This window comes from Rosa chinensis, chromosome 4, assembly GCF_002994745.2.
Source record: "Rosa chinensis cultivar Old Blush chromosome 4, RchiOBHm-V2, whole genome shotgun sequence".
Taxonomy (NCBI): Eukaryota; Viridiplantae; Streptophyta; class Magnoliopsida; order Rosales; family Rosaceae; genus Rosa; species Rosa chinensis.
The window spans coordinates 55833915-55852936 of record NC_037091.1 but is presented as its reverse complement, the minus strand read 5'-3'; the positions used below and the strand labels follow the sequence as shown (position 1 = coordinate 55852936).

At 39.2% G+C, this 19022-nt stretch overlaps 3 protein-coding genes and 1 pseudogene across 3 annotated transcripts; 3 read left to right on the top strand and 1 right to left on the bottom strand.

Annotated features, from left to right (window-relative positions):
* The first annotated feature begins 225 nt into the window (after positions 1 to 225).
* LOC112199607 lies at positions 226 to 4973 on the top strand (annotated as a pseudogene).
* Positions 4974 to 6512: 1539 nt separating this feature from the next.
* Positions 6513 to 10190, top strand: LOC112199606 (geraniol 8-hydroxylase). The gene is made up of 2 exons (XM_024340593.2): positions 6513 to 7443; positions 9572 to 10190. The coding sequence occupies exons 1-2, from the start codon at positions 6547 to 6549 to the stop codon at positions 10181 to 10183; spliced, it is 1509 nt and encodes a 502-aa protein (XP_024196361.1). The 5' UTR covers positions 6513 to 6546; the 3' UTR covers positions 10184 to 10190.
* Positions 10191 to 12905: 2715 nt separating this feature from the next.
* On the bottom strand, positions 12906 to 14364 carry LOC112199605 (trihelix transcription factor GT-4-like). Its single transcript, XM_024340592.1, has 4 exons — positions 14328 to 14364; positions 13730 to 13861; positions 13362 to 13499; positions 12906 to 13108 (listed from the first exon to the last, which is right to left on the bottom strand). The coding sequence occupies exons 1-4, from the start codon at positions 14362 to 14364 to the stop codon at positions 12906 to 12908; spliced, it is 510 nt and encodes a 169-aa protein (XP_024196360.1).
* A 2270-nt stretch (positions 14365 to 16634) lies between these two features.
* Positions 16635 to 18898, top strand: LOC112197093 (geraniol 8-hydroxylase). The gene is made up of 2 exons (XM_024337656.2): positions 16635 to 17657; positions 18010 to 18898. The coding sequence occupies exons 1-2, from the start codon at positions 16761 to 16763 to the stop codon at positions 18619 to 18621; spliced, it is 1509 nt and encodes a 502-aa protein (XP_024193424.1). The 5' UTR covers positions 16635 to 16760; the 3' UTR covers positions 18622 to 18898.
* The last annotated feature ends 124 nt before the right edge of the window (positions 18899 to 19022 follow it).

The following is a 19022-nucleotide window of genomic DNA, read 5'->3' as shown; positions in this document are numbered from 1 at the left end:
ATGTCTTCTGTTTCAGCCTCCCAGTCAGATTGTTTGGGAGTCAACCAATCAAACCAGCAAAAGCAAAAAAAAGGAAAAAAAACACCATGAAATCCACGCTGCTGAAGGCAGCAGCTAACCATTGTATTGTGAAGCTAGTTAATTTTGTTACAGAAACTCGGTCTCAAGTTGATAATCTCCCAAAAGGTAGGCAGAACTATGAACATATATGAAAGAGCCAAATAAATGAAAATTGATGTTATGGGAAAAAACTTCGAGCTTATTCCGTTTGGTGGTCGGAGAAGATTATGTCCCGGACTTCTATTGGCAATAAGAATGTTACACTTGATGTTGGATTCACTAATTACCTGCTCTGATCGGAAGCTGGAAGATGGAATCGTACTCGAGACTATGAATGTAGAGAAGTTTGGCCTCACCCTACAAATGGCTCAACCGCTGAAGGTTGTGCCTAAGAAGTCGTAGGAGAAGCATTACCTACATATTCGCCTTGGATTTGTATTTTTGCTTGGCTCCTTGTAGAGTGTGTGTATGTGTGTGTGTGTGTGTGTTTTTTTTTTTTCCCTCTTCTTCTTTTGAAGGTTCATGGTAATTTCACATTGAGTGGAAAAATTGGTTGTATTGTATAAATAAATTTCCACTCTTCTCACATATTTCGAAAGAGTAATTAATTAACTAATTAAATTGCCCATGTATTGATGAATTTTGGTGCTATTTTTACGAGCTTGAATTGGTGAGACTTAGCTCCATCTTTCATTTTTGCAATTCAATTCTAACAATTGTTTGAGACTTCAAGAGGGGTTAATATCTATGAGCTTGGTTTGGTGTACTTGGTTCGGGAGGGTAACCAAGTACAATTATTCTCAAAAATAAAAACAACAAAGGCTATTTTTTTTTTTTTTGAGGGAAATGGAATCAGGTTCCAGATATATTACGACGTCACTGCGTCAAGTTAGAGGGTTTCACGAAACCACTCATAATACAAGTTCAAGCACAATACAGACTGCACAAAGCAGCCAAAAACTAAAAAAACTGCCCAAAGCAGCCAGATTATTACTAGCCAACAAAACTAAAACCTAAAGGAACTGCTGAAAAAACTAAATCCCTAACCCTACCCTATCCAAAGATGGAACCACTGCCTTGAGCACCTTGACGCCTAAGACCCAAGTGGTGTACGTCGCAACAAATCAACACAGTTACACGGTAACATCAAAGAGACAAAAATAGGGCTAGAAAAAATTGACTACCTCCCAAAAGCCCAGACCAGCCCGAACTAGGTGAAAAGAAAGAAGAGAACTGGGCCCAAATAGACCCAGATCACTAGGCTGCACAATACAACCCAGCAAGGCAGAGGCCCAAGCCCGCAGCCAAAATCCAAGTTCCTCACACCATTCGGGCCCGACCAGCCTTCCCGGAAGGCAACCCCGCCCTTCACAGGTCCGGCGGCCTCCATCGCTCCTCTACCATCACCGGGTCCTCCTTGAGTCCTACCCGAGAGCCTGCCTCAAAAAGACGATCAACGGAGGCCTGGATAACCTCCCCCGCCGATTGAGAAACCTGCACCCGCTCCGCCTAAGATCCGAGACCCCAACCGGTGATCAAGCAACCACGAGCAGATCGCCTCCCCCAAGCAAGCCAATCTGCCAGCACTCACCCTCAACTACCGCAGTCGAAACCGCCGCGAATCGGGGCCCTTACTGCCTCAAACTTCCGTTGAGCACACCAACCGAACCAACGCCGTCGACGAACCAAGGAGAAAACACTGCCTCTCTGTATCCACGCCGTCGCTGTCTCGTCGCCGTCTGGTCTAGGGACCGTGAGATCGCCGCCGCCAGCACGCGAAACCCTAGGTTTCGCCAAAACGAGGTCGCTCCGAAATCCCCGGAGGCCTCCACCTACTTTTTTTAAACAACAAAGGCTATTGACAATTCTATATATGTCAAAATCGAAAATCATTTTTCTTTCTGTCCTAATTTAATCATCACAAGTAAAGTAAATAAGCATGCAATAATAAAGATATGTCTATCTTTTTTGTTTTTCTTATTTAATACAAAAGATGTGTTTCATTTAGTTTGCCATAATAATGTGTTTCATTTGGTTTTGCCATAATTGGAAGTTGAGAGAGAGAGAGAGAGAGAGAGAGAGAGAGAGAGAGAGAGAGAGAGAGAGAGAGAGAGAGAGAGAGAGAGAGAGAGAGAGAGAGAGAGAGAGAGAATCATTTTGCAGATTTTTGCCGCCCACATGTTTTTGTTTAGGGATAATATCACAAATAGTCACTCAACTTTTACCTATTCGACACTTTGGTCATTCACCTTTTAAATATATCACTTTAGCCACTCCATTTTAACTCAGTTATTCACTTTAGTCACTTAATTAATTTTTTTCATTAAAAAAATTTTATTTGCCACAATATTAATGATATTTTCATCCAATCAATTGTGAAAAATTGAGAAATCTATGTCAGAATGATTGGGAGAAGTGATTAAAGTGAGATACAATGTCCTTTGGGTGATTAAAGTGATTGACAGAGTAATAGTTGAGTGACCAAAGTGATATATTTGAAAGGTGAGTGACCAAAGTGTCGAATGAGTCCTAGTTGAGTAACCATTTGTAGAATTCTCTCTTTTGTTTACTTATAAGTGTTGTGAATTTGTGGTACCATTTCCCATATTAGGACGATATACAGGACAGAAACAACATGTCATCAAATTAAGATCCTCGTCTACCATTGCGTCAATTCCAGGGGCTACAAGAAGACAACCCCCCTGGAGATTAATCAAGTGCCTAAACATACTAATGCTGACCCTGATAGTAACAATCTCCACATTGAAAGCTACTCTATGTAGCTAGTGCATGTCATAATAATCAGAGATCTCCTATATCATCATGCAATATATTGTTTGATATTATTGGTCAAATCCGAAATCATTTAGCTAATTGATTACCATCTTTATCAGATCAATTTTGTGTGTCAAAATCTATATGTGTGTGTGTGTGTTATTGAAATTTACAAAACTTCACACCCTAGGCAAGTCGGGGATCTCATCAATCCCAAGCCTCTTTGCTAATTGTAACAACTGTCGACTCGAGTCCGCAACCTAGTTAGAGCAGAGTTATGGATTTCTTGAATTGAATAATAGGTCTTTGTTTTGCCTGGATCACCAGCTAAGTGTTCTATCGTTTTGCAAGAAGAAGCAAAGCTATACCCAGAAAGCTTCTTCCACCAGGACCAAAGCCATTTCCACTGGTTGGGAATCTGTTTGAGCTTGAAGACAAACCCCACCTCTCACTTACTAATCTTTCCAAACGCTATGGCCCCATCATAAGTTTGCAACTAGGCCGATTAACCACAGTAGTCATCTCTTCACCAACTCTGGCCAAAGAAATCCTCCGAACCCATGACCAAGTCTTCTGCAACCGACCCATCCGAGATGGAATCCACGCCTGCAAACACATCGAGTACAGCATGGCCTGGATTCCTGTGTCAGCAAGATGGAGAAATCTTCGCAAAATATGCAACTTGCAATTATTTCCCCCCGAAGTTCTTGATGCCAACCAAGCCAACCGAAGCGTAAAGGTGCAAAAGCTCATCGACAATGTTAATGAAAGCATGAGGGCTGGTGAGGCAGTAGATATCGAAAGGGCTGCATTTACAATCGCGCTCAATTTGTTATCGCAGACTATCTTCTCTGTGGATATTGCTGACCCCAGTAGTGAGACAGCTAGGGAGTTCAAGGAGACTGTTTGGGGTATGTTTGAAGAGACAGGGAAACCAAACTTGGCGGACTATTTTCCTTTGCTTAGGAAACTTGACCCCCAAGGCATAAAGTGGCGCTTGACCTATCACTACTAGAAAATGATAGAGATCTTTGATCGAATGATCCATCAAAGGCTGGAATCAAGAAAAGGGGACAGTTATATCACAGCCAATGATATGTTGGATACACTTTTGAACATCAGTAAAGAGAAAATGGAGGACATGGACATGCTCAAAACACAACATTTGTTCCTGGTTAGACACTAATTAATACTCATAGTGTTTCTTGGTACTTAATTTCTTCAAAAATGTCACTAGTGTCGCTAAATCTGCTCACAAAATATACAATATGTCACAGTAGCAATACCAGTATATATTTTTCCTAAAAATAAAGTTCTTAAAAAACTAAAATATGTCAAATTTGAATAAATAAAGCAATGACACATTACCTAGTGAACATGGTTGGATTACAATTTAGTTATTGAGGCATGCACTTTTGCTTCAACGTTATTATTATTACGATAATTGGGGTTGTTTTTGTTTTCACTTATCATTACACATTTGCCTAACTATTTATATAATTATCGGTAAATTATGGAATATGAAGGATTTATTTGCTGAAGACACGGACACAAGTTCAGCCACATTGAAATGGGCAATGGCCGAGCTACTACGCAACCCAAAAATTCTTTCAGAAGCTCAAGCGGAACTCCAGCAAGTGATTGGAAAGGGGAAAGTAGTTGAGGAATCGGACATTGCTTGACTCCCTTACTTACAAGCAATAATCAAAGAAACATTTCGGGTGCACCCAACAGTTCCATTGCTACTTCCCCGAAAAGCATAAGCAAACATAGAAATTGGCAGGTATGTAATCCCGAAGGGTGCTCAAGTTCTAATAAATGTTTGGGCCATAGGTAGAGACCCCGTCACTTGGGAAAACCCAAATCTGTTTAAGCCGGAGAGGTTCTTGGGACTAGAAAATCAATTTGATGTTATGGGAAAAAACTTCGAGCTTACTCCGTTTGGTGGTGGGAGAAGAATATGTCCCGGACCTCCATTAGCAATAAGAATGTTACACTTGATGCTGGGTTCACTAATTAACTGTTTTGATTAGAACCTTGAAGATGGAGTTGTACCCAAGACTATGAACATGACAGAGAAGTTTGGCCTTACCCTACAAATGGCACAGCCATTAAGAGGTGTGCCCAAGAAGTCATAGAAGAAGCATTACCTACATATTCGCTTGTGATTTGTATTTTTGTAGTTTACATTTCACCTCGTGTGTGTGTTTTTTTTTCTTCTTCTTCTTCTTCTTCTTCTTTTGAAGGAATGTACGTTAGAATCAAGTCTAGCTCAGACAACTCAAGTTGGTCTGGGACAGTTGGGAGTGGTGTGTATGTTTACTTATTGAATTGTTGTTCAGTTTAATTTGTAAACCCTCTATAATGTAATATGTGACTCTAAAGAATGAGTCGGCTTTGACATTTGTGAGCTCGGTTTGTTTTGTTGCTTAGTTTAAAATGAAAAATTTTCTAAGTGTTTTTCTTGGGCTTGTTAAGTTATTCCGTTTCGTATTCGAATTTCTTTATTTGAAATTCGGGACGTGACAGTTCAAACAAAAAATATTTAAAGAAATACGCAGTTCTCTAAACCTAGTATAGAACAGTGATGATGATGCCACGAGTGCTATGCTATATCTTTGACAAGTATTATCTATACTATATTTAAGAGAAGAGGGCTTGCTCACCATAACTGAGTTTTTTACTTTTACACCCCTAAAATATTAAATAACTTTATATATCTTTCTAATTGTCAAAGATTAAAAAAGTCAAAACTTAAATAAATAATTAATAAGACAATTTAGTATTTTCAGAAACTAACTACCTACTTCTAGACAGGTGACCACCCACTTCTCCACCCCTATAGGGCTCGTTTGGTTCACGGAAAGGAAATCAATTCCTTAGGAAATCTCACGGGAAAGGAAAACAAATTTCCCACTAGCTTTCCTTTTCACTTTTTGGAAATATTGGGAAAGCAACGGGAAAACATATGTTTGTTTCCATTTTAGTGTTTGGTTTGTGTAAGGAAATGAAACTAAATTTTACTAAAATTCCATTTATATCCTCATATATTAAAACACAAATCATAAACTTTTCAAATAAAATTGTCAATAACAATTTTATACATGGATATAAATGTATTTTTATCATATAATTAATGCACATTTAATGCTGGGAAAGTGGGAGGGAAAATGAATCTTGTGGAGGATGAGAGGATTCACTTTCCCCCATATTTTCCCTTCTCAAAGGAAAGTTGTTACTTTCTTGTGCACACCAAACATAGCAAAGGAATACATTTCATTTCCCAAACCCTCAATTCCGTGAACCAAACGAGGTCATAGGGTGTGAATAGTTTCTAATGTTATTTATATTTAATTGTATTTAAATCTAGTTATGACTCTTATCCCTAATTAAAGATTTCACATTCCCAGGCGGCATCTTTATTGGAGAGAAATAAAAGAAAGGATGTACAGGGTATCCTCCCCAACCCTCTTGCCTTCTCCTTCAGAAAAGAATTCTACAAAACCCTAAGACCAAAGAGACTTTCATAGCTTATCTTAAGTTTCAAGGTTAGGCAGCTGCCTAGACTCGACCCCCCCCCTTGAATCCGCCCCTAATTGAAATTTACAAAACTTCACACCCTAGGCAGGCCGGGGATCTCATCAATCCCAAGCTTCTTTGTTAATTGTAACAACTGTCGATTCGAGTCCGCAACCTAGTTAGAGCAGAGTTATGGATTTCTTGAATTGTCTAATAGGTCTTTGTTTTGCCTGGATCACCAGCCAAGTGTTCTACCATTTTGCAAGAAGAAGCAAAGCTATACCCAGAAAGCTTCTTCCCCCAGGACCAAAGCCATTTCCACTGGTTGGGAATTTGTTTGAGCTTGGAGACAAACCCCACCTCTCACTTACTAATCTTTCCAAACGCTATGGCCCCATCATAAGTTTGCAACTCGGCCGATTGACCACAGTAGTCATCTCTTCACCAACTCTGGCCAAAGAAATCCTCCGAACCCATGACCAAGTCTTCTACAACCGACCCATCCGAGATGCAACCCACGCATGCAAACACAACGAGTACAGCATGGCCTGGATTCCTGTGTCAGCAAGATGGAGAAATCTTCGCAAAATATGCAACTTGAAATTGTTTTCCCCCAAAGTTCTTGATGCCAACCAAGCCAACCGACGTGTAAAGGTGCAAAAGCTCATCAATAATGTCAATGAAAGCATGAGGGCTGGTGAGGCAGTAGATATCGGAAGGGCTGCATTTACAACAGCGCTCAATTTGTTGTCACAGACTATCTTCTCTGTGGATTTAGCCGACCCCAGTAGTGAGGCAGCTAGAAAGTTCAAGGAGACTGTTTGGGGTGTGCTTGAAGAGACAGGGAAACCAAACTTGGCAGACTATTTTCCTTTGCTTAGGAAGCTTGACCCCCAAGGCGTAAGGCGGCGCTTGACCTATCACCACCAGAAAATGATAGAGATCTTTGATCGAATGATCCATCAAAGGCAGGAATCAAGAAAAGGGGACAATTATATCACAACTAATGATATGTTGGAAACACTTTTGAACATCAGTAAAGAGAAAATGGAGGATATAGACATGCTCGAAACACAACATTTGTTTCTGGTTAGTCACTAATTAATACTCTTTAGTGTTTCCTGGTATTTAATTTCTTAAAAAAATGTCACTAGTGTCACTAAACCTGCTCACAAAATAATATGTCACGCAATACCAGTATATATTTTTCTTATAAAAAAAGTTTTAAAAAATACTAAATTATGTCAAATTTGAATAAATAAAGCAATGACACATTAACTAGTGAACATGGTTGGATTCCAATTTAGTTATTGAGACATGTGCTTTTGCTTCAACGTTATTATTATTATAATAATTGGGGTTGTTTTTGTTTTGGTTTGTCGTTACACATTTGCCTCATTAATTACCTAATTATTATTAAATTAGCAAATTACCAATACCTATACTTTTAGTCTATAAATTACCATTAGCAGACCTGTTTTTTTAAATTCTCATGCGGTACTGTTCATGGCCCATGCGGTACTGTTCATGACCCATGCGGTCAGACTCCTTCACTTTTTGAATTATTTCTATTGGTAAGTAATTTACGAATCTGCCCTTGTGAATTTGATAATGTGAATTAACATTGCTGAATGTCAGTAACATTGTGAATAAATAATATTTCTATATTCCATCTTTGTTTTTCTTAGAAACAACTCATTTATTTGATAATTCCAAAAACTATTTATAAATATTACAATATGAAATTTGAACAATATATCATTTATTTCTGGCTTTGCTGCTTGCACGTACAAGTTGCATTGAATTTCACCTCTTCTTATAGTGAAGAAGTTTCTCCAGCAAGATTTCCTGGAGTACTGACCCTCAGTAGTATATTGATCCCCAGTATTATAGCCCCAGTAGTATACTGACCCTCAGTAGTGTACTGATCCCTAGTAGTATACTAGCCTGGCCTTGTTGCATTTGCTCACTTCAGTATTGCTTTCATTAGCTCCATCCTACAAGTCAATCGGCAATACAGAGCATAAGGGATGACAAAGTGTGCCCAAAAATGCTTTGGCGATTACAACTCTAATCCTTTCTCTTAAAAAATCATAGCATTCAAACACATAAAAACTGTCACTAAACTTAGAGCCTAATGTCTATAGTTTCTTCTATTTCTTTCCAAGATAAAAATTGGAAAAGAAAAAATGAAAGGAAGTAGAAGATACAAGCAGCAAAATTTGCAACTAATCCATGAACTTGCAAGAACAAAGAACCATAAGAAACTAACATAAGCACAAACTAAAGCTACTAACCCTCAATACAAAACTAACAATCATACTATAGCTACTGACCTACAAACAAAATGTTGCTGAGCCCTGCAGAAATAACAAACAAATTAGGATCAGTACAGCTCCACAAAATTGCAAAACAAATAAACAACACAAGGTCATTATAGCTTACCCATGCCAAAACCTGTGACAACATGAGGCTAAAAGTACTGATCCTCAGAATTTCTCAACCAAATCCGGATTCCCAGCCTGGATTCGCCGGATTCCCAGCCTCCCTTCGCCGGCTTCGCAGCCTCGTGTTCGTTGGTTGTTTTGCAGCCTTGCTTAGCCGGATTCGCCGCCTCACTTCGCCTACTTTGTAGCCTCCCTTTGCCGGATTCACAGCCTCCCTTTGCCGGTTGCTTCGCCGGATTCGCAGCCTCCCTTCGCCGGTTGCTTCGCTTGATTCGCAGCCTCCCTTCACGGGTCGCTTCGCCGGATTCGCAGCCTCCTTTCTCCTGCTTCACAGCCTCGATTCGCTGGTTGCTTTGCAGCCTTGCTTCGCCGCCTCACTTCACCGGCTTCGCAGCCTTGCTTCACCGGATTCACAGCCTCCCTTCGCCGGATTCGCAGCCTCCCTTCGCCGGTTGCTTCGCCGCCTCGATCTGCTAGCTGCTTCGTCTCTTACCTTCGTCGGAGCCCTAGATCGATTTAGGGAGGATTTGGATTTTGGGATGGTTTCGATTGGGAACCGATCTGATTTTGGGAGAAATGGGTTATGTGAGTCTCAGTGGCATGTTTTGTAATTATCTTAATATTTGAGTGTTTTTTCTATGAAATGGGCTGACAGCCTGTTTCAATTATTGACCGCATGGGCTATGGATTTTGGAGTCTGCTATTGGTAAATAGTAGTGTCATTTTGTAGTTATTGGTAAAAAGCTCTTATTAAATTGTGGAATACATAGGATCTATTTGCTGCTGGCACGGACACAAGTTCAGCCACATTGGAATGGGCAATGGCCGAGCTACTACGCAACCCAAAAATTCTTTCAAAAGCTCAAGCGGAACTCCAACAAGTGATTGGAAAGGGGAAAGTAGTTGAGGAATCAGACATTGCTCGACTCCCTTACTTACAAGCAATAATCAAAGAAACATTTCGGGTGCACCCAACAGCTCCATTGCTACTTCCCCGGAAAGCAGAAGCAAATATAGAAATTGGTGGGTATGTGATCCCAAAGGGTGCTCAAGTTCTAATAAATGTTTGGGCCATAGGTAGAGACCCCATCACTTGGGAAAACCCAAATCTGTTTAAGCCGGAGAGGTTCTTGGGATTAGAAAATCAAATTGATGTTGTGGGAAAAAACTTCGAGCTTATTCCGTTTGGCGGTGGGAGAAGAATATGTCCCGGACTTCCATTGGCAATAAGAATGTTACACTTGATGCTGGGTTCACTAATTAACTGCTTTGATTGGAATCTTGAAGATGGAGTTGTACCCGAGACTATGAACATGGCAGAGAAGTTTGGCCTTACCCTACAAATGGCACAGCCGCTAAGAGCTGTGCCCAAGAAGTTGTAGGAGAAGCATTACCCACATATTCACCTTGGATTTGTATTTTTGCTTGGCTCCTTGTCGTTTACGTTTCACCTCGTCTGTGTGTGTGTGTGTATGTGTGTGTGTGTTTTTTTTTTCCTTCTTCTTCTTTTAAAGGAATGTTGGAATCAAGTCTAGCTCAGACAACTCTGGTCGGTCTGGGACAGTTGGACGTAAAACAAGAAGAATTGAGAACCCGAAGAAAAAAAAGTGTCATCCTGTTGGAGTACACTCCTAAATAATGAAAAAACAAATTAGTTGGAAGTGGACTCTTCCCTCATTCTTGATTTTTCTTTCTTCTCTTAATTTAGTTCCACGATCATTTCACATTGAGTGGAACAATTGGTTGTATTGTATATCTTAAATAAATTTCCACTCTTCTCGCATATTTTGAAATGAAAATTAATTAATAAAGTTGTCGACGCCTTGACAAATTTTGGTGTTATTTTTACGAGCTTGATTTGGAACTTAACTCTATCTTTCAGTTTTGCAATTCAATTCTAACAATTGTTTGAAACTTCAAGAGGGTAATATCTGTGAACTTGGTTTGGTGCGCTTGGTTCGGGAGGGTAACCAGTTAATTCGACTCATACAATTATTTTCAAAAAGGGAAAATCGTCCAAATAGTGTCTGAACTTTTACAGACTATTAATTTTCATACCTATACTTTAAAAAACCTCAAAATGGTACCTGAAGTTTTGGCCCCGACCCAATTTCCGTACCTAGCAACAATAAAATAGTTAACAGAGTTAACTTTTGAAGGGTATTTTTGTCATTTCACTATTCATCTTCTTCCTGGTTCGTGTTCTTCCTCTCCGACCTCAAATCCTCCTCATCTTTCTACCACCACAACCCAAATCGAAACCCCTCTTCTTCTTCTTACTAAGCTCCTTACTGAACTCCTCCTTCTGTGAAAATACAATGACTCTCTCTCTCTCTCTCTCATCTTTTCTTTGTTCTCTGTTCTCTCTGGCATCTCTCTCGTCTTCATTCAACGTTCATCAACAACTCCTCCCAATTGGAAACAACGAAAATCAATTTGGCTCTATATCTTTATGATATGACACAAGACAACGATAAATTGGAAACAAAAATCAAACAATTTTAAACCCAATTTCCTTCTCTTTTGCTCTATTCCCAGAAAATCTGCACAATTTCCTGCATTTTGGGTTTATGCAAGAAGATTATAGTAAAGGCTAAAGCTACCCAATTTCTTTACCACTACTACTGCACAAAAAGAGATAAGATCAGATTGGTAAAGGATTGTAAATCTGTAATGGAGTGGACTGGGAGTGAGATTAAGAAAGAGAGGCCTAATATCGAATGGGTTTCTTCTCCGAGCACCAATAGTGAGCCTAAGAAGCTCAGGAAGAAATTGGAATGGTGGGTATCTTTGGATGAAGAGGTGGACTTTCTCAGCGACGTCATCTGCCTCGAAGTCGGACCGGACCTCGAGGTGGAAGAGGCGGGAGAGGAAGAAAAAGCGGGCGAGATGATTGAGGAGCTTGCGGATTTGGTTGGTGCGGACGGAGATCAACCGCTTGTTACCGCCATGTTGGCCGTCCTCATACTCAAAGATGATGCCGGGGACGCGGCCGGCCTTCTGCTCTTTCGCGGCGATGCTTTTGCCGGAGACTAAGCGCGGGACGGCAAGGATGGTCTGGTCGTATTTCGGGTCGGATCTGGGGAAGGACTCCGGGTTGGAATCGTCGTCGACGAGAGCGGCTGCGACAGATTGGGTGTAGTGGCGGAGCTAGAGGGGTGCGGAGAGGGCGGAGGCGCAACGCTACTGGAGGAGGAACATTTTGGATTTGGGGTCGGCGAGTAGGACACTGGGAGTGGGAGATAAATGTCAAATGGGGTTTAAGAGGGTAAAACCCTTTTTTCTATATGAAAAATGAAAATTGTGGATGTTAATAACGTAGTATAGGAAGAAAGATGAGGAGGATTTTGAGGTCGGAGAGGAAGAACACGAACCAGGAAGAAGATGAATAGTGAAAGTACAAAAATACCCTTCAAAAGTTAACTCTGTTAACGATTTTACTGTTGCTAGGTACGGAAATTGGGTCGGGGCCAAAACTTCAGGTACCATTTTGAGGTTTTTTAAAGTATAGGTATGAAAATTAATAGTCTGGAAAAGTTCAGACACTGTTTGGACGATTTTCCCTTTCAAAAATAAAAACAAACAAAGCCTATTGACGTCAAATCATCTTTCTCGTTCTCTTTTGATCTAATAAATTAAATAAGCATACAATAATTATGAAATGTGTTTGTTTTTTCTTTTTCTTATTTAATACGAAAAATGTGTTTCATTTGGTCTGCCATAATTCAAGGTTGAGATTGAGAGAGAGAGAGAGAGAGAGAGTGTGTGTGTTTCCCTTGCAAATTTGACTACGGGTGTGGGAGCCGGACAATTTATACTGTACGAGACCATGACTGACTGCTAACACCCGTGAATGTAATAGAAAAGAATATTCTTGGTCAGAATGAAATGAACAACAGTACAAGACTTGGATTTCTTTGCAACTCAAAACAAAAATACATATTTACAAAAATCGCATGCTCAGGCTATGTGCAAGAACAGAACCTGATTCAGTTCTTGGTTATTGTTCTATCTACCATACAAATGTTGTATTCTACATGATTGAACAGTACAAACCCACCCGCGTTTAAGAAGAAAATATAATGAAAATGCACATGCTTGCCCTCAACTCACACCACGATATATTGCACCAGGTCGAAGATCATCCATATTTTCGATATTTCTGTACCCATCAAACTCCCGCAAACATGTCCACCCACGGCGGGTTAGGAATTCATGATAATCATCTTCAGTGTAAAAAATCTTCTCCTCTGTATGTACGGGTATGTTTTCTGGCTCATCATACAGGCACACTTTTACAGCCAACCCTGAAATTGGAACATTCAGCAACAAGTTCTCATTATGCAGAGAGAAAATGTTTTCAAATGCATTAATCCGAGGCACTTTAAAGGTCATAACCGGGTGGACTTCAACCTAAATACTGTCTTGGCACCTTTAAAGTTCTCATCTCATCAATTCCCACAAAACAATATCAGTTTTGATGAAATTTTGCAAAATGATATTACGACTTTACTACTGCTTAAGAAGTATCAACACTTGTGGTCAATACAAAACCTATACCTTCGTCAAGATGAAGGGTGTAATTTCCCAGAGGCATGTCCCTGTCAAGACTTCGGACAATTTGATCTTCATCCTCCAACCAGAAGGCGCGTTTTGTTCTCAACCTAAAAGCAGACTTGATGGCCTCCTTAATGGCATCTGCCTAGTCATCAATTCCAATCCTCCGAGTATAATCACCCCAGGTTACTACTATGACTCTCCCGCCATATGATTGATTCTCCCCACCTGCCAAGGGGAGAAAAATTTGATATAGCTCCAACATAAACAATGTTCACAACACAATCACATTTGAAGAAGAAAGTCAAGATATTCGAAGCATAAAAACATCAGCAAATTTTAAAACTATGCTTCAAATTTAGTTGACTTACCATTTTCAGGGGTCTCTCTCCAATTCCAAGGTGCAACTCCATTTGCTGCAACTGCATCAGCAGCAGTAATGGCAAGAGGATGACCATCATGGTCCAAACCTGTCTCGAGATTGAGTGTTGGCCTGCCATTAGCTGCACACCGAGCAAGTTAAAAATAGAGGAAGAACATTTCACTTAGAGAAAAAAAAATTATATATAGAAACAAAACAAACGACTTGTAACACTAAGACAGAGTTCATTTCTCTATTTTGCACCTTCTTCATGCAGGAGAAGTCAGAATTGCCAATCTTTTTTACTTATTTTTTTTTTTTAAGGAAGGTATCACTTAATGATTGTTCATTAGACCATGAATTCCATCTATTATAATAATAATATCCTACATTGACTTTTTATTTTTTTATGGAAATTATCCTACATGGACTTTCATATCAAAATTTTAAGTGCTTGCATCTGCATAACCTTAAATCATCTGTTTATTTCCTGAAAGCTTATAAGCAATCATAATTTATACAGTGTTCATGAGTAACCAGGCAAGTTAGGTGATAAAATAGATGTGTGCAAACTAGAGTATTGAAACTCAAATTACATTAGCAGTTACCTTCCACATGTGCAAAGGAAATGTTTGTATCTTCCATCCCTACATAAAAATGAAATCAATCAATGGTCTTTGTAATGTTATCAAAACATGATGGAGACAGAAGGGGTTTGAGGAAAGAGGGAAGAAAATGTAGTTTTTGTTGCTAAGTTTTCCATTGTAGGAACAGCAACACATTAGCAGAAGTTTTAGAGAAAAAAGGCTAAAGAACATGAGTAGGGATGAATTGGAACTTAGAAGGATGTCTAAGTGAATCATGTACACGAATCCCCATGCAACATCTGATGATAAGGAATAAAAAAACATCAGAACTCAAATGCTAAGCATCTTCTGTGAATTAACTTAACATTTAATTTGTTCGCAAACTACTAGAAACTATGAACATATATGAAAGAGCCAAATAAATGAAAGTTGATTTTGGGAAAAAACTTCGAACTTATTTAGTTTGGTGGTGGGAGAAGATTACGTCCCAGACTTCCATTGGCAATAAATGTTACACTTGATATTGGGTTCACTAATTAACTGCTTTGAACGGAAGTTTAAAGATGGAGTTATACTCGAGACTATGAACATGGCAGAGAATTTTGGCCTCACCCTACAAATGGCTCAGTCACTGAAGGTTGTGCCCAAGAAGTCATAGGAGTACCATTATCTATACATATTCGCCTTGGATGTGTATTTTCGCTTGGCTCCTTGTAGTTAGTGTGTGTGTGTGTGTTTTTTTTTTTTTTTTTCTGTTATTCTTTTGAAGGAAAGTTGGAATCAAGTCTAGCTCAGATAACGCTGGTCGGTTTGGGATAGTTGGACATAAAAAATAGAAGGAATGAGAGCCTGAAGAAAAAAAGAAAATTTTCTGTTCTGACTAATGAAAACAATCAATTGGTTGGAAGGGACTCTTCCCTCATTCTTGACTTTTCTTTCATCTCCTAATTTAGTTCCATCATAATTTCGCATTGAGTGGAACAATTGGTCATATTGTATACCTTAAATTAATTTTCACTCTTCTCACATATTTCGAAAGAGTAATTAATTAATTAAGTTGTTTATATATTAACGAATTTTGGTGCTATTTTTACAAGCTTAATTGATTTGGTGAGACTTAGCACCATCTTTCATTTTTGCAATTCAATTCTAACAATTGTTTAAGACTTCAGGAGGGGGTAATATCTATGAGCTTGGTTTGGTGAACTTGGTTTGGGAGGGTAACCAGTTAAATTCGACTCATATAATTATTCTCAAAAATAAAAACAAACAAAGGCTATTGACGGTTCTATATATGTCAAGATTGAAAAATCATCATCTTTCTTGCTGTCCTAATTTAATCATCACTAATAAAGTAAATAAGCATGCAATAATAATGACTAGCAACGTGCCCGCATTTTCTCGCGGTTGATATTATGATGTTAATAGAAAATAGATCGACTAAAAAGAATAATAGTTATTTATTTTTTCAGACACAGAATAGTGGTGGTTTGAGTTTTTTTTTTCAAAATTCTCTTTTATTTATATTTTATTAACTTAATTTCATAATTATGTTATTGAAGGGTATTATAGGCACTTCAAAATTTGGTGAAGACCTTTGACACCAAAAGATGGCCTCCAATTATAGTAGTAGAGATATGTGTATCTTTTTTGTTTTTCTTATTTAATACAAAAAATGTGTTTCATTTGGTTTTGCCATAATTGAAAGTTGAGAGCGAGAGAGAGAGAAAGAATCATTTTGCCTTGTCAACAAACTTGCATTGTGAATACATATGCATGCATCCTTCCTCTAGTGCAGAAAGTTGTGATACTCATTTTGCCTCACTCGCAAATCCTGGACATATTCGCCGCCCACATGTTTTTGTTAACTCATAAGCGTCGTAAGTTGTGATTCTCATTTTGCCTCACTCGCAAATCCTGGACATATTCGCCGCCCACATGTTTTTGTTGATACATAAGCGTCGTGAATTTGTGCGTCGTACCATTTCCCATATAAGTAGGACGATAGGACAGAAACAACATGTCCTCAAATTAAGACCCTCGTCTGCCATTGCTAGTTTGCAACCCCAGTCAATTCCAGCGGCTACTAGGAGACAACGCCCCTGGAGATTAATCAAGTGCCTAAAATGTACTAATGCTGACCCTGATATAGTAACAATCTCTACATTGAAAGCTACTCTACGTAGCTAGTGCATGTCATATTTAATAATCAGAGATCTCCTATATCATCATGCAATGTATTGTTTGATATTGGTCAAATCCGAAATCATTTAGCTAATTGATTACCATCTTTATCAGATCAATTTTGTGTCAAAATCTATATATATGTGTGTGTGTTATTGAAATTTACAAAACTTCACACCCTAGGCAGGCCGGGGATCTCATCAATCCCAAGCTTCTTTGCTAATTGTAACAACTGTCGATTCGAGGTCGCAACCTAGTTAGAGCAGAGTTATGGATTTCTTGAATTGTATAATAGGTCTTTGTTTTGCCTGGATCACCAGCCAAGCGTTCTATCGTTTTGCAAGAAGAAGCAAAGCTATACCCAGAAAGCTTCTTCCACCAGGACCAAAGCCATTTCCACTGGTTGGGAATCTGTTTGAGCTTGGAGACAAACCCCACCTCTCACTTACTAATCTTTCCCAACGCTATGGCCCCATCATAAGTTTGCAACTCGGCCGATTAACCACAGTAGTCATCTCTTCACCAACTCTGGCAAAAGAAATCCTCCGAACCCATGACCAAGTCTTCTGCAACCGACCCATCCGAGATGGAATCCACGCCTGCAAACACAGCGAGTACAGCATGGCCTGGATTCCTGTATCAGCAAGATGGAGAAATCTTCGCAAAATATGCAACTTGCAATTGTTTTCCCCCAAAGTTCTTGATGCCAACCAAGCCAACCGACGCGTAAAGGTGCAAAAGCTCATCGATAATGTCAATGAAAGCATGAGGGCTGGTGAGGCAGTAGATATCGGAAGGGCTGCATTTACAACCGCGCTCAATTTGTTGTCGCAGACTATCTTCTCTGTGGATTTAGCTGACCCCAGTAGTGAGACAGCTAGGGAGTTCAAGGAGACTGTTTGCAGTATGTTTGAAGAGACAGGGAAACCAAACTTGGCAGACTATTTTCCTTTGCTTAGGAAGCTTGACCCCCAACGCATAAGGTGGCGCTTGACCTATCACTACCAGAAAATGATAGAGATCTTTGATCGAATGATCCATCAAAGGCAGGAATCAAGAAAAGGGGACAGTTATATCACAACCAATGATATGTTGGATACACTTTTGAACATCCGTAAAGAGAAAATGGAGGATATGGACATGCTCGAAACACAACATTTGTTCCTGGTTAGTCACTAATTAATACTCATAGTGCTTCTTGGTACTTAATTTCTTCAAAAATGCCACTAGTGTCGCTAAATCTGCTCACAAAATATACAATATGTCACAGTAGCAATACCAGTATATATTTTTCCTAAAAATAAAGTTCTTAACAAACTAAAATATGTCAAATTTGAATAAATAAAGCAATGACACATTACCTAGTGAACATGGTTGGATTACAATTTAGTTATTGAGGCATGCACTTTTGCTTCAACGTTATTATTATTACGATAATTGGGGTTGTTTTTGTTTTCGCTTATCATTACACATTTGCCTAATTATTTATCTAATTATTAGTAAATTATGGAATATATAGGATTTATTTGCTGCCGGCACGGACACAAGTTCAGCCACATTGGAATGGGCAATGGCCGAGCTACTACGCAACCCAAAAATTCTTTCAGAAGCTCAAGCGGAACTCCAGCAAGTGATTGGAAAGGGGAAAGTAGTTGAGGAATCAGACATTGCTCGACTCCCTTACTTACAAGCAATAATCAAAGAAACATTTCGGGTGCACCCAACAGTTCCATTGCTACTTCCCCGGAAAGCAGAAGCAAACATAGAAATTGGCGGGTATGTAATCCCGAAGGGTGCTCAAGTTCTAATAAATGTTTGGGCCATTGGTAGAGACCCTATCACTTGGGAAAACCCAAATCTGTTTAAGCCGGAGAGGTTCTTGGGATTAGAAAATCAAATTGATGTTATGGGAAAAAACTTCGAGCTTACTCCGTTTGGTGGTGGGAGAAGAATATGTCCCGGACTTCCATTGGCAATAAGAATGTTACACTTGATGTTGGGTTCACTAATTAACTGCTTTGATTGGAACCTTGAAGATGGAGTTGTACCCGAGACTATGAATATGGCAGAGAAGTTTGGCCTTACCCTACAAATGGCACAGCCACTAAGAGTTGTGCCCAAGAAGTCGTAGGAGAAGCATTACCTACATATTCGCTTCGGATTTGTATTTTTGCTTGGCTCCTTGTAGTTTACATTTCACCTCGTTTGTGTGTGTGTGTGTTTTTTCCCTTCTTCTTCTTCTTCTTTTGAAGGAATGTACGTTGGAATCAAGTCTAGCTCAGACAACTCTGGTTGGTCTGGGACAGTTGGACGTAAAACAAGAAGAATTGAGAACCTGAAGGAAAAAAAAAAGTGTCATTCTGTTAGAATACACTCCTAAATAATGAAAAAAAAATCAATTTGTTGGATGTGGACTCTTCCCTCATTCTTGATTTTTCTTTCTTCTCTTAATTTAGATCCACGATCATTTCGCATTGAGTGGAACAATTGGTTGTATTGTATACCTTAAATAAATTTCAACTCTTCTCACAT

Bases quoted from the DNA above. Each gene is read 5' to 3' on its own strand.
- LOC112199606 (XM_024340593.2), top strand. From the start codon at position 6,547: ATGGATTTCTTGAATTGTCTAATAGGTCTTTGTTTTGCCTGGATCACC. The intron at 7,444-9,571 runs GTTAGTCACTAA...TGGAATACATAG, and splicing joins AAACACAACATTTGTTTCTG to GATCTATTTGCTGCTGGCAC.
- LOC112199605 (XM_024340592.1), bottom strand. From the start codon at position 14,364: ATGGAAGATACAAACATTTCCTTTGCACATGTGGAAG. The intron at 13,862-14,327 runs GTAACTGCTAAT...CTCGGTGTGCAG, and splicing joins TTCCTTTGCACATGTGGAAG to CTAATGGCAGGCCAACACTC. The intron at 13,500-13,729 runs GTAAGTCAACTA...ATGACTAGGCAG, and splicing joins GAGAGAGACCCCTGAAAATG to ATGCCATTAAGGAGGCCATC.
- LOC112197093 (XM_024337656.2), top strand. From the start codon at position 16,761: ATGGATTTCTTGAATTGTATAATAGGTCTTTGTTTTGCCTGGATCACC. The intron at 17,658-18,009 runs GTTAGTCACTAA...TGGAATATATAG, and splicing joins AAACACAACATTTGTTCCTG to GATTTATTTGCTGCCGGCAC.